Source organism: Seriola dumerili, unplaced genomic scaffold (genome assembly GCF_002260705.1).
Source record: "Seriola dumerili isolate Sdu_G_001 unplaced genomic scaffold, Sdu_1.0 BDQW01000073.1, whole genome shotgun sequence".
NCBI lineage: Eukaryota > Metazoa > Chordata > Actinopteri > Carangiformes > Carangidae > Seriola > Seriola dumerili.
The window spans coordinates 372089-385141 of NW_019174328.1; the positions used below are offsets into that span (position 1 = coordinate 372089).

General features: G+C 42.3%; 1 protein-coding gene across 1 annotated transcript in view; it reads left to right on the forward strand.

Annotated features, from left to right (window-relative positions):
* The first annotated feature begins 1243 nt into the window (after nucleotides 1-1243).
* LOC111220764 (cationic amino acid transporter 2-like) overlaps nucleotides 1244-13053 on the forward strand; it is a 36528-nt gene continuing 24718 nt past the window's right edge. The window contains exons 1-12 of the mRNA XM_022743986.1: nucleotides 1244-1254; nucleotides 1371-1741; nucleotides 2680-2835; nucleotides 2933-3098; nucleotides 3989-4125; nucleotides 4246-4468; nucleotides 4854-4990; nucleotides 5990-6092; nucleotides 6248-6372; nucleotides 7019-7185; nucleotides 7559-7667; nucleotides 8433-8521. Coding sequence (XP_022599707.1) covers nucleotides 1244-1254; nucleotides 1371-1741; nucleotides 2680-2835; nucleotides 2933-3098; nucleotides 3989-4125; nucleotides 4246-4468; nucleotides 4854-4990; nucleotides 5990-6092; nucleotides 6248-6372; nucleotides 7019-7185; nucleotides 7559-7667; nucleotides 8433-8521 — 1794 coding nt within the window. The remainder of the gene's footprint in view (nucleotides 1255-1370; nucleotides 1742-2679; nucleotides 2836-2932; nucleotides 3099-3988; nucleotides 4126-4245; nucleotides 4469-4853; nucleotides 4991-5989; nucleotides 6093-6247; nucleotides 6373-7018; nucleotides 7186-7558; nucleotides 7668-8432; nucleotides 8522-13053) is intronic.

Consider the following 13053-nt stretch of genomic DNA (forward strand, 5'->3'; position numbering starts at 1 on the left):
CTGGGGAATCTTTCTTACTTGGCAGGAAAATTATTATTTCTACAGTTTTTTTTTTCTGATTCAGTTGAATTATTACACAGTTTAACACAAACTATATATCAGTAAATTCTCCAGCAGTGCAAACAGCACTGTAACACTGTCATGGATGTACCACTGTGGAGAGCAAAACATTATCTGGTGACCAAAGCAGGAGTTTATCCTCAGTGTGACTGTACGTCTGTGAATGATGAGACAGACAGTGAGTGTTTGAATTGTTGCTCCAAAGAGACTGTGGCTGGGAAGATTTCCAAAAATGAGGACTGCAACACCAGGGCTGCGGTCAAAAAGTCTTTTTTTTTTTCTTATGAAGGTTGAAACTGAGATAAATGAGCTGAAGTCTCTGAGCAGCACCATGATCACAGCTGCTCCACTTCTCTACATGAGGAGGAAAGGAGATTCAGTGCTTCCTATCTTATCTCCTTTAGCAGAGGAAACACTGGACCTTCCTTTAGGAAAGGAAAGGAGAAATGCCGTCCCACAATTCCTTGTCCAATCTCCATTTAAAGTGACACACCATTGTAGTTTCACCTTGGCAGACCCACATAAATGTAGAAACAACAGAGCAGCTGTTTTGTTTGTGACTCGATCCAGAACTGATGGAAATCCTTGTCTGATCCACTGAAACCCAAATCCATAAATATAGATTTATTCACATGTGGCATTCAATCTAATTCAATTCAATATTATCAAATATCAGGTCAACAACATTACCAACACAAACATGTTCTAATGTTCTGAAATGGCTATGCTGCTAAATTGCTAGGGTTCATTATGATATTTTTATGTTATATTGTAAATCTTATGAAAAATATTGCATATGGTGGGAAGTATCGTGATATTCAATGTTATCAAATATCGGGCCAGGCCTAACACACAGTTTTCACTACAGATACACCTCTGAAGAATGTTGTTTGTTTTTTAGTCTAATGCTGTTTATTCACTACAATGGAAAGCATCTAAATGCCAACAGAATTACTGGGGAAAACACACAATGAGCTGTAGAGGAAGAAGAAGCTGATGTGAGTCAGGAGGCCTCACCTCATTGCACTGATTGCCTAAATTGATTGCACCTGCAGCAGGCAGCAGGGCTGGGGCGGTCTGCTGCCACTGCTGCAGGGAGAAGCTGGTTTTCCATGCAGCAGTGAACCTGCGCTGCTTTCAGTTTTCCCTATGTTGACAGCAGTCTCAACACACTGACTTGGAAATGGCTCGCAGGTAATGTCTGTCCTCGTCAGCATCACATTACTTTGTTTAGAGCTTTGGTCTACAACGTGTAGTCCATATAGTGTACAGGTTCTAATGTGATGGAATGACCTTGCTGCTTATTTCAGATTATCTTGCGCCAAAGTGTTAGGGTTCATTCGGACCCTGACCCACAAGAAGCCTCTGGAGCCAGAGGGGGGCGACTCCAGCTTCTGCCGATGCCTGACCACCTTGGACCTGGTGGGTCTGGGTGTCGGGAGCACGCTGGGAGCCGGTGTTTATGTGCTGTCGGGAGAGGTGGCCAGGGAAGTGGCCGGCCCCAGCATCATCATCTCCTTCCTGGTGGCAGCGGTGGCTTCGGCCTTTGCAGGTCTGTGCTACGCAGAATTTGGAGCCCGTGTCCCCAAGACGGGCTCAGCTTACCTCTACAGCTACGTGACTGTAGGAGAGGTGTGGGCATTTGTGACCGGCTGGAACCTGCTGCTGTCCTATGTTATTGGTAAGTGATGCAGGTGAGAGTGACTTTAGTTCACTGTTTAAAAAAAAACTACAAGATTCCATGAGTGCCCAGCTTTCCCCCTGATTTCAGCAATGGCCCAAAGATGAACTATGCATTTATGTCAATGTTGTCAATGATATGATATATAATGTATATATAGTATTTGTCAGTTCAGTAAATCAATGGTCCAATGTGGAATGACCCAGTCCTGTGCCACAGGGATGGTCATGGCACTGGCCCAAATGCTGTGGGTGGTGATGGTGGCCGCCTTATTTATAATATTTGACATTTAACATTTGAAGATTGAATCTAGTACAGACCAAAGTACCTAAAGTCGTGGTGATGCAGTGGTTAGCTCTGGTCGGGAGTACTGGTATGGTTCTTTGTCTCCATGTTTCAGCCCTGTGATGGACTGGAGATGTGGGTGTAGGTTGCCTCCTGCCCAGTGTCAGCTGAGATTGTTTCTACTGGTTTTAATCCCCTGCTCTGTTGGTTCTGGACAAGAGGAGAACCTCTGTGGATAATTCCAGTAGTGACGATGTGATCGACACTGAAGAAGACCAAACCAAGAAATATGACTAGAATGATGGTCATGGTGGTGCAGACCACAACTCCCATGATCCCGTGCTACTTTGCAAATGTCACCAAATACCGTCTTTTGTTATTGTTGTGATTGGGAGTCTCTTAGCGGCAGAAATCACATACAGTCCATTTAATGGTTCTGTAACAACATTATCGCCATGTAATCCTCCCCTTCCCCATTTTAAAAAATGTAATGCAGTAACATTTACTTGGAGAACATTTCAACTGACTAAACTAAGTCAATTTTTAGAGCAAGTAATTTTAACTGAGTAAAATTAGTTTACAGTACAGCACTTTCACTTTAGTACAATTTTTCCACTTTGAATCCAAATCTCTGTATGTTTTGTTCTCCTCAGGAACGTCGAGTGTAGCGAAGGCCTGGACCGGGACCTTTGACGACCTGATTGACAACATTATCGCTAAAACTCTGACGGAACACACACCCATGGACTCACCTGGCTTGGCTCCATACCCAGACTTCTTTGCTGCCGGGCTCATTATGTTAATTGCAGGTAATATTTTTTAACTTTGTGTGAAAGTTATAATACAACCAGATATTCTTCAAGCTGAACTTCGTTCACAGTTCTAGACCTTTTTCTTTATTTTCAGTGATACTTGCATATGGAGTGAAGGAGTCGGCGGTCCTGAACACGGTTTTTACTGCAGTGAATGTAGCCATTTTGTTTTTTATCATCATCTCGGGCTTCATTAAAGGAGACATCAACAACTGGCGCATCAGTCAGGAGACTATCCTGAGCGCCACTCGACAAATGGAGTAAGTAACATTCATGCTAATTCGTCTTTCAAATGATCTTCATTCAGTTACATATTTAAAGAGTCAGCACAACTAATTCACGTAAGAAAGCAAAATGCCTCGAGTGGCACTTAAAGGTGGAAACAGTGGTCGGGCAACAACTGTTATGAACACATGCAACACCAGACAATTTGACACAATGCGCTATTTCACTATTTTGCACACAGGTAAATACAGGTGGTAAAATATATGAGCACATACCTGCTGCTGTGCTAAATTTGCTGTTTGTATGCGCTGTCAGGTTGAGTTTACCCATTTCTACCACATGGACTAGATGACTCCCACTGCTGTCATGTTTCATAATCTTCTCAGAAAGATGACTGAGGTCCGGAAGACCTGGTCTTGAGCAGCAGGGCCGTGCAGAGACCTTTTTTAGAGCGGCTGGTGCAAGATAGAAGGGGCACAGGGAACAATGTTTTCAAACGCCAACATAATTTACAGCACAACCTGTTGAATTACAGCAACTCATATTCAAACAGAATGTAACATGGAATCTTACAACAAACTGCATCATATCATATCACTGACTGTAGCATTCATCTCAGCAACACGTGGACAGGATTTGGCCCTTACTCTGCACTGCAAACTAACAAACAACCACAGAACTATATTATTTGGAATAATGAACATATTGTTTGTGAAGAGACAATTTGCTGTTTATTTTTTCATGTTATTTATATATGATATAATATATATATACATTCTCAAATGCAGATATGTCAACACCACAGCAAATAAAATTCTGTGACAGTGTAACTGAAAACCTTTTTAGGTAAAACGTCTGTAATGGAAACATATGAGAATTGACACTCTGAATGACAGCAGCTGATTCATTTTTTTTCTTCGTAAAGGAACTTGACATCAGCACAAAATGAAACTGCTGACTTTGGTGTTGGTGGCTTCTTCCCCTTTGGTTTTGATGGGACTTTGGCAGGAGCAGCAACATGTTTCTACGCCTTTGTCGGCTTTGACTGCATCGCCACAACAGGTACTGCTGTTCATTAAAGTGAGGGTACAGTGTGTTTTCTTAAACGACTTAAAAGCAGGGTGTTATCTGGAACCGTACTTGGAGTTCAGGAAGTCTAATGCTCTTGACCTGCTCTTTCAGGTGAGGAGGTGCAGAACCCCCAGAAGGCCATACCTCTGGGGATCGCCGCATCCCTGCTAATCTGCTTCTTGGCCTACTTCGGTGTGTCGGCTGCTCTGACACTCATGATGCCCTACTACCTGCTGGACTCTCACAGTCCTCTACCTGTAGCATTTGAATACGTTGGCTGGGAGCCTGCAAAGTACGCTGTGGCTGTGGGATCTCTCTGCGCACTCTCAACAAGGTAGTCCTACAGATGGGGCTTTGTGAGAGGGTAAAATGAACTGTTCGGCCAAAAACAGGGAGATTCTGGCGGAGGAGTAGTGTTTTAGTACTGTTTGACCCCTGCGAGGAAAGTTGGATCAGAGGGGACAGAGAATGAGGATATTACAGGAAATACAATCTGCATTTTTTGTGTAAAATTGTTGTAAATGGCTGAGAAAGTTGTAGTTTAATGTGTACAGCCGTCTTATTTGTTATCACAAACAGCTGAATATTGCCTAGCCATTGCGAAGATGAAGAATCACTAGTAAAATGATTCAACTTTATGTCTAGAATCCACTGATTGCTTGACAGAAACGACCAGCTGAAATCAACTTAATATATTAGACTGATCGTGTCTTCCACAGTCTCCTGGGAGTGATGTTTCCAATGCCTCGAGTGCTGTTTGCTATGGCCAGAGATGGCCTGCTCTTCAAGCCTCTTCGCTACATGAGCTCCAGGCAGAGTCCTGTCTTAGCCACGCTGTCCTCAGGAGCTGTGGCCGGTGAGGCTGCTGCGCTATACACAGATAATCTCATCTAAACATTATCTGGCAATATGGCGGCAATATGCCATATCAACTTCCTCTGATGATGGGGTTCAGAAGATCAGGGGCTGTATTCACATCCTAAAGTTACAGAGGCTCATAACTGGCAGAATTAGAAACTCCTAAAATGAAGGGCTCTGTAAATCCTAAATCTAAACCTCCTAAGGTCTTGATGTAGGCGTACCTCACAAAGCCTTTAAGCGCTAAGTGTAGCTTTTCAGTCCAAAAGGAGACGGAGACAGTTACTTCGTCGTTACTATAGCGATGATGCATGAAGCTATCGCGATGTCATCTTCAATGCGACACACACATGAACAATGGAGGATATCAAAGGGACACCAAATGGAAAGGTCTGCATTGGCAAATGGTCTTATTGTCTTTAATGGGAAAGTGGTCTCAGACTCTCTGACCCCACTGTAAATCTCACCATGAGATGCCTCAGAGAAGATGCCTGTGAATCATCACATTTTAAATCCACTGATAGTGGTCTGTACATATATTGGGTACATTTCAAACAGGAGCTGCCAGTAGGTAATTGAGCATACATTAATGTCACCAGTTTACCCAAATGTAAACAAATGTGGGCTGAAAAGATAAAATACCAGCTGAGTTTACTGATGTTACAGCCCATTTCAGCTTTCACAGGGTGTTGCTCTCCTGATGTCTCCAATTTGTCCTCATACTGGTTCCCATACTGGTTGGTATATTTTCAGGTTAGCAGAAACATTTTTGATTTCTTACATCAAGTCAAATTTCACAATGAGCTGACAAATTTGAAAGAAATGGTACTAGCAGCTCTTCATTTAGACCCACTTTAAAATAATAAGACATCTCTGACCAGCACGCATAATGTTAGAATCACCCCACCCTCCCTGAGACAAAGCAAGTCCAAGGGGGGGGCTCAGTTCAGATTCACCACAGACGCTTGTTTATTCATGTATTTAAATGTTTTTGCAGCTTTCATGGTTCTGTTATTTGACCTAAAAGCGCTGGTTGACCTGAGCTCGATTGGGACCATCTTCGCCTACACTCTTGTTGCAGTGTGTATTCTCATATTAAGGTACGTACACTTGGTTTAAAGACATGTAAACCAAATCTGGTGAGTAAAAGAGAGCCAGAAATTTAAGCAAATTTTAGACTGAAAGGATCAATCTATTCTGCCAACGGAGTCATGTTAAAGTTCGACCTCAGCTGTTGTTTTGTTTTTCCTCCCAGGTACAAAGAAGACAGCGGTGTCGTCCACAGCTCAGAGCCGTTTACAGTGATGGGACTGTTGAAGCCTCCGTCTCGACCCACTCACCGCACGTCTAAAAATGTCAACATAGTCATCATCGTGATTTGTGAGTAATCCTTCACTGTCGCCCGTTTCCTTTTTTAACCTTTCGCGCTGCTGTGACTTGTTGCCCTTGATAATCACTCAGTATGGTGGAAAGTTTACGCACTGGCATTTCTTGTTACCACTCAATCTCAAAACTATTTATGAGAATACACTTGTGTGGTTTATGTATAACGGTTTTGCCACCCCTGGGCATTTTTTTTTTCCTTTCTTTTCTTTTTTTGGCTGGACTACAGCGGCAGGGCCAGCCCATGACTGACTGACTGACTGACTGACTGACTGAGTCTAACATCCTCAAAAGTGCAATCAGCCGATCGCCATCGGCTTGGCTTCCTGGCACAAAGAATGTAAATGAAAGAAAACCAAATCAGGAAAACCCACAGAAGCCCTTTCAGTTCATTTACATTTACATAAAAGCAATACAAGAATCAAAAGTGCATTAACAATTCAGTCTGCTTGTTATATTTAATTCTGTTGACTGCAAAAATCAACAATGTGTGTTTTCCCAGGAGTGGCCAGATGTGCTAAAAGTGCTACTTTCCAGAGATACTTGCACACAAAAACATTTTGCCTATCTTTTGATTTTGATTTATAAATGAAACATTGAATTTCAAGAAAGTTTTTTCCTGAAGTCTGTGGTTCCGTTCCAGTGTTCCTGGTGATCATTTTAAGCGTGCTGTTGTCCGAAGGCGTGGATTCCCTCCGCAGGAGAGAGCTGTGGAGCGTCCTGCTCACCACTGTCCTCATGCTGACTCTGGTCCTCGCTGTTGTTGTTATCTGGAGACAGCCACAGAGCAGCGCTAAAGCTGCTTTCATGGTAAACAGGAGGGGTGATGGTGGGGGGCACTCGGCTCTATATACAATATTTCATGCAGATTGAGGGTTTGCAACTTCACAGCTCCAGCGGGGACATGTTGTTTGGCGGGTCAGTTAGTGGGCCTGACTAAGGGGCTGTTGAAGGACACTCAGGGTTGGCAGAGCATATGTGATGTGCCCATTAAAGGCTGGTCAACCCAGGTTAAACCCCACTGAATGACAGTGCTGTGGTGTGTAGCTTTCAGCTTGTCACTAACTTTAAGACCCTCTCTCAAAATTCTGCAAGGAACTTAAATTACAGTAACATTTAAAAGATGCATTAATTACTTTTGTAAAAGTGCAGAACCAATGATTCTTTTTAATTATTATTTCAGGTTCCCTGTCTACCTGTGATTCCTGTTTTAAGTGTCTTCATTAACACCTACCTGATGGTTCAGCTGGGAGGAGAGACATGGATCAGCTACGCTATATGGATGGCCGTGGGTAAGAATACATACATACAGGTTTTAACTACTCTTGATAACCAGCTTGGTGTGGAGTGTTGTACACTTTCAGTCCTTTTTAAAGTATGATGTTGATGTCATTTTATACTTTGCTTATTTTCTTCCCATGTAAAGACCATCACCAACAATGTATTAGTCTGCATTTCAATACCTTGACTCCTACAAAGTCTGTTTTTTTTTTTGTTTTTTTTTAACTGTCAGTAATTTCCTTAAATTTCTGGACACTGTATTTTATTACAAACATTACTTAAACAGGGGGAAGTAATGTACAGTCTTTGTTAGGGACTATTTTCAGGAGTGGATTAATCCACATGTGGTGCTCTAGTGATTGTTTGGGGCAGCAGAACTTCAGACACTGCATCCAGAAAGCCTTCAGACCCCCTTCATTGTTTTCCTTATCAATCTACAATCAATACCTCATAATGACAAAGTGAAAACAGAGAGTTAGAATTCTTTTTGCAAATTTATTAAAAAGGAAAAACTGAAATATCCCCTGTAGTCTATCTAACCTGTTTGATTTTAATTATACATATTGATCAAATACTCCACATTTTAAAAATGATACTATTATTGTAAGATGATACAATTCTGAATCATTTAACAGTTCATTGTTAGTTTGGTGTTTTCATGGCATTTGTTAAAAAATATAATATTATATTGCCAGCCCTCTGCTCTCATCACGTGTGCGTGATGGAGGAATCTAGATTAACAAAGGCGTCATTTTAAATCTCATCTCTGTGCTCAGGCATGATCATCTACTTTGGCTACGGGGTTCGTCACAGTGTCCAGCAACAGAGACTCAAGGAGGCTCGCACTCTGCTGAATATTGCTACAGTAAATAACCGTGTGGTGGATTCTGCTGCTTGATGTTGTGTATTGGTTAGTGTGATGTGCCACTGTCCACTTCCAAGTTAAGCCACAGAACATGTCTTGTTGTTTTATTCAGCACTCAGCCAAGGTGGGATTGACCTGAAGTCTCCCGTCATGTTTTTATGCTAACGAATAGAAGTATGTGTTGTACCTAAAAATACATACACTGTAACTTATAAATATCTTAAGTCATTTTATCCATCGTGGCTTGATCAGTCATTCAAGACTGAAGTCATGGATATTGCTGTTTGTCAGGAAATAGACAATGACAGAAATTTTAAAATTGATCTGTAATGTTGAATGAGAATACATTTAATAAATTGGTTTAACAAATAAATATATTTATATAATAAATATCACTTAAATGGATATTAGTTGAAGTGTTTTTATTTTCTTCTATGCCTCAGCACCAGCTACAGCCAGGGACGGAGGCATTATGATTTCCGGTTGTCCATCCGTCAGTACGCACATACATAAACCCATCAATCCCATCCTCGTGAACGCGATACATATTCCTGTAAAAACAAGGATGTGACCTGAAACTAGTCTGAGTGGTGGAGGCAGACAACCACGGGGAGGTAATTCAAGTTTAAATTTGTGCCAGAGCCTCCCAGATTGGGACCAGCACAACAGTCCGTCAGTCTGTAATTAATTAAAGTTTGGCACAAACATTCACTTGGCCTAAGGATGAATTGTATAGATTTTGGTGGTCAAATGTCAAAGGTCACTGTGACCTTACAAAACATGCTTTTGGCCATAACTCTCAAATTCTTTCACTAATTATGACACAGTTTAACTCAAATGTCTATAAGGATAAAATGAAGAGATGGCATTTTATGTTCTGTTCAGTTCAGTCTGTTTGTGGCCTTTAATGTAAGGATGGATGCACATTGAGACTTTGCTTCAGGTCACAGGCATGTACACACACACACACACACACACTCACACTCTCTCAATCTACCTTATCTTGTATGTTTTTCCCTGCAGCTGGTGGTTGTCCTACACTTTTTTTCATCCTGTTCCCCTCCTGTCAGTCTCTGTGGCTCACCTGAGCAGCTGCCACCACCAATGCTGAAAATGAGTCCATCAGGGAGACACACACACACACACACTCACTCACTCGCCCTATTAGCATCTCAAGATTGGCCATCCTGAGGGCCAGATGCCTGCGACCTCGCTGTGCCCCCTAAATGCAGAGTTATTGTGATTAAAGTATGATTGGCAGCGCTGGTTATTAATTCTAATCTTGGGCACATATGTGGGGTGGTGGGCAGAGGGCAGGCAGCGGTGTGTGCCAGGCGGATGCCACGCGGAGGCTAATTCACTGTGACATACTATCAGAGCACGGTCGCACACACACTCCACGTTCCCTTGACGCACACAGACCCTGTTTATAGGCTACACACACTTCTCCTCTAATGCACATGAGAGGGGTTTCGAGGAAAAAAGGTTATCTTTTAACAACACACACACACACACACACACACACACACANCACACACACTCTCTCCCTCAATCTACCTTATCTTGTATGTTTTTCCCTGCAGCTGGTGGTTGTCCTACACTTTTTTTTTTCATCCTGTTCCCCTCCTGTCAGTCTCTGTGGCTCACCTGAGCAGCTGCCACCACCAATGCTGAAAATGAGTCCATCAGGGAGACACACACACACACACACACACACACACTCGCCCTATTAGCATCTCAAGATTGGCCTCCCTGAGGGCCAGATGCCTGCGACCTCGCTGTGCCCCCTAAATGCAGAGTTATTGTGATTAAAGTATGATTGGCAGCGCTGGTTATTAATTCTAATCTTGGGCACATATGTGGGGTGGTGGGCAGAGGGCAGGCAGCGGTGTGTGCCAGGCGGATGCCACGCGGAGGCTAATTCACTGTGACATACTATCAGAGCACGGTCGCACACACTCCACGTTCCCTTGACGCACACAGACCCTGTTTATAGGCTACACACACTTCTCCTCTAATGCACATGAGAGGGGTTTCGAGGAAAAAAGGTTATCTTTTAACAACACACACACACACACACACACACACCCTTCATGGTTACTTCAACACAAAAGTGGCATTTCCTGAAACCCATAAAGCACATCATTTGAAAGCAGAAGCAGCATGTGTTTAGAAAATCTTTTCCATCCCAAGACTCATAAAGGTCTCACATTTACCACTTAGAGGCAGAAACTCAAGTGATGGGTGATTTTGAAAATATATTTTCTTCCCTCAAGGTAAAAGCCTTGAAGGAAATGATGTCTCATCTGTCTTAATAAGTCTCTTCTCAGGTTAAGATGTCTTCTCCACGGCCGGAGTCAGCCTGAAATTACAGCAGGAAAGGACTGAGTCTGATCACTCATCAGGGTGATGTTGACATTACAGAGCATAATGAAAATAACAGTGGTTTAAAATTTGCTCTAACTAGCATTACTTATACTAATTTGCAACATAAAAAAACAGTTAATGATATTAAGTAAAACATTTCTGACAATACTGAACACTGAGTAAATGCAACCAGAAACCACAAATACCACTTGTGAAAAATCAAATATGTTTTTCGAATGCAGCATGTGAACAGGTATACAAATGGTTTAGAGTCAGATTTAAAGCAGACTGTTAGGGAAAACAGAAGAGTAGGTTCTCCTGTTTCTCCTGCAGAGGGCATTACAATATCACGCAAGTTAAAGTGCACTCGCACCTTTCCTGGAGATGACATGGCCGCATAGAGACTGTCGTGTGCAAAAGTACCGGTGGGAAAATTCATACTTTGTTGATTTTTAAAGTGAAACGGGGTAAAAGCAACCACTGCAGTAAAAAGGAGCATGTCTTCAAATGTTTAAACACTGTTACTGAATGGAAAAATTAAACAGTAATTGTGAAATGTGCAAAAACTTGGCCACCTTTCTTCTTAATAAATCTCAGAGCTTCATTAAGTCACTGGGCCTTCACTTCATTAACTTGTTAGGACATGTCAGGCAGGTTAAGGGGCTCCTCTAAGCAACTGAGTGAGGATCGGAAAATCAAGCTCCCGGACGCCTACAAAGCAGGCAAGGCTGTAAAGAGGTATCAAAGCACTTCCAGAATGATATTTCCACTGTGCGTTAAATGTCATTAAGAAATGTTAGTTAAGGGGAACTGTGACAAGATCTGACTGACCAAGAAAACTTTCAGATAAACTGCAGAGCTGCTGGACAGAAAGGTGAAGCCAAACCCTGACGACTGGGAGGACATGCAGGAAAGTTTAACTGACACCGTGTGATACGCCACCATGAACTACCTCAAGAAAACACAAGCTGAAGTTAGAACAGCCCCAGACTAAAACACTGAAAATGTGCGGGTAGACTGCAAACATGCTGTGTGTGTGCGCTAAAAAAAGCTGCATGGGTCGTATTAACTGCTTTTCTTCTTCTGCGTACAGCTGTATGGGGTGGCAGGCAGCATGTGCAATCATCAGTACAGTGGTAGGTCAACGGGTGCCAGCAAATTCACTCCTATGTATGCTTGGAGTCCCTGACTCTTTTAAACGACATGAGGAAGTTGTTCAAGCTCTCTTAATGCTGGCGAGGAAAGCCATCATGGTGAAGTGGGTTGGGGACAAACCCCACTTTATCTCCATGTGGAAATCTCTGATCTCTGAGGTTGTGACTCTGGAAAAAATAGGACGTTACATCGATGGAAGAACTGATCTTTTTCTGTGTACACAAGACAGTTCATCATTCGACCACTCTGTATTGTTTCTCTCGTAATGCAAGTGCTGTGCCTTTTATCTCCTCTCATTTATATACCAGTCCTGTAACATTACATTATGTTGTGTAACATTATGTTTTGTTTTGTATGTTTATTTAAAAAAAAAAAACCTGTATAGGTTTAAGTGTACACTTTATTTTGAATATTTTCACCAATTTATCTTCTGTCAAACGGCACTTTCCTTTGGAGCTACATTTTTTCAACCACTGTACTACCATATTCCTACGCACATGCGCACCTACGCTTAGCTCCGTCTGACTCAAACAGCTGATCAGTGGAGTAATACAGTGGTTACCAGACAGTTAAGATAGGACCTGCAAGTTAGGAGGGTTCTGCAACACGACCCTGAACCCACGGTATTATTATTCTTCCTCATTTTTGCTTATTGATTGCTCAGTGTATGACCCACCCACTAAGTTCTACAGGCAACACCTTTAACACTGGTTTATATGAGGATAAAAAGCAGATGCATGTAGAAGCTTAAAGTCTGACTGAAGTCTCCTCTAAAATAAATGCCCCCCCCATTCACTCTTTCCTCCTCTCCCCACTCTTCATCTGCACATCTAGAGGTGTAGTTTGAAACGCGTGCGTGCACACACACACACACACACACACACACACACACACACACACATACAGTATATATCAGCATGGACACACATTACCTCCTGTGTCATTACTATAATGTTATTTTTATGCGAATTCAAGCCTGAAAATAGGCAGGGGAGGACAGAAATGAAAAG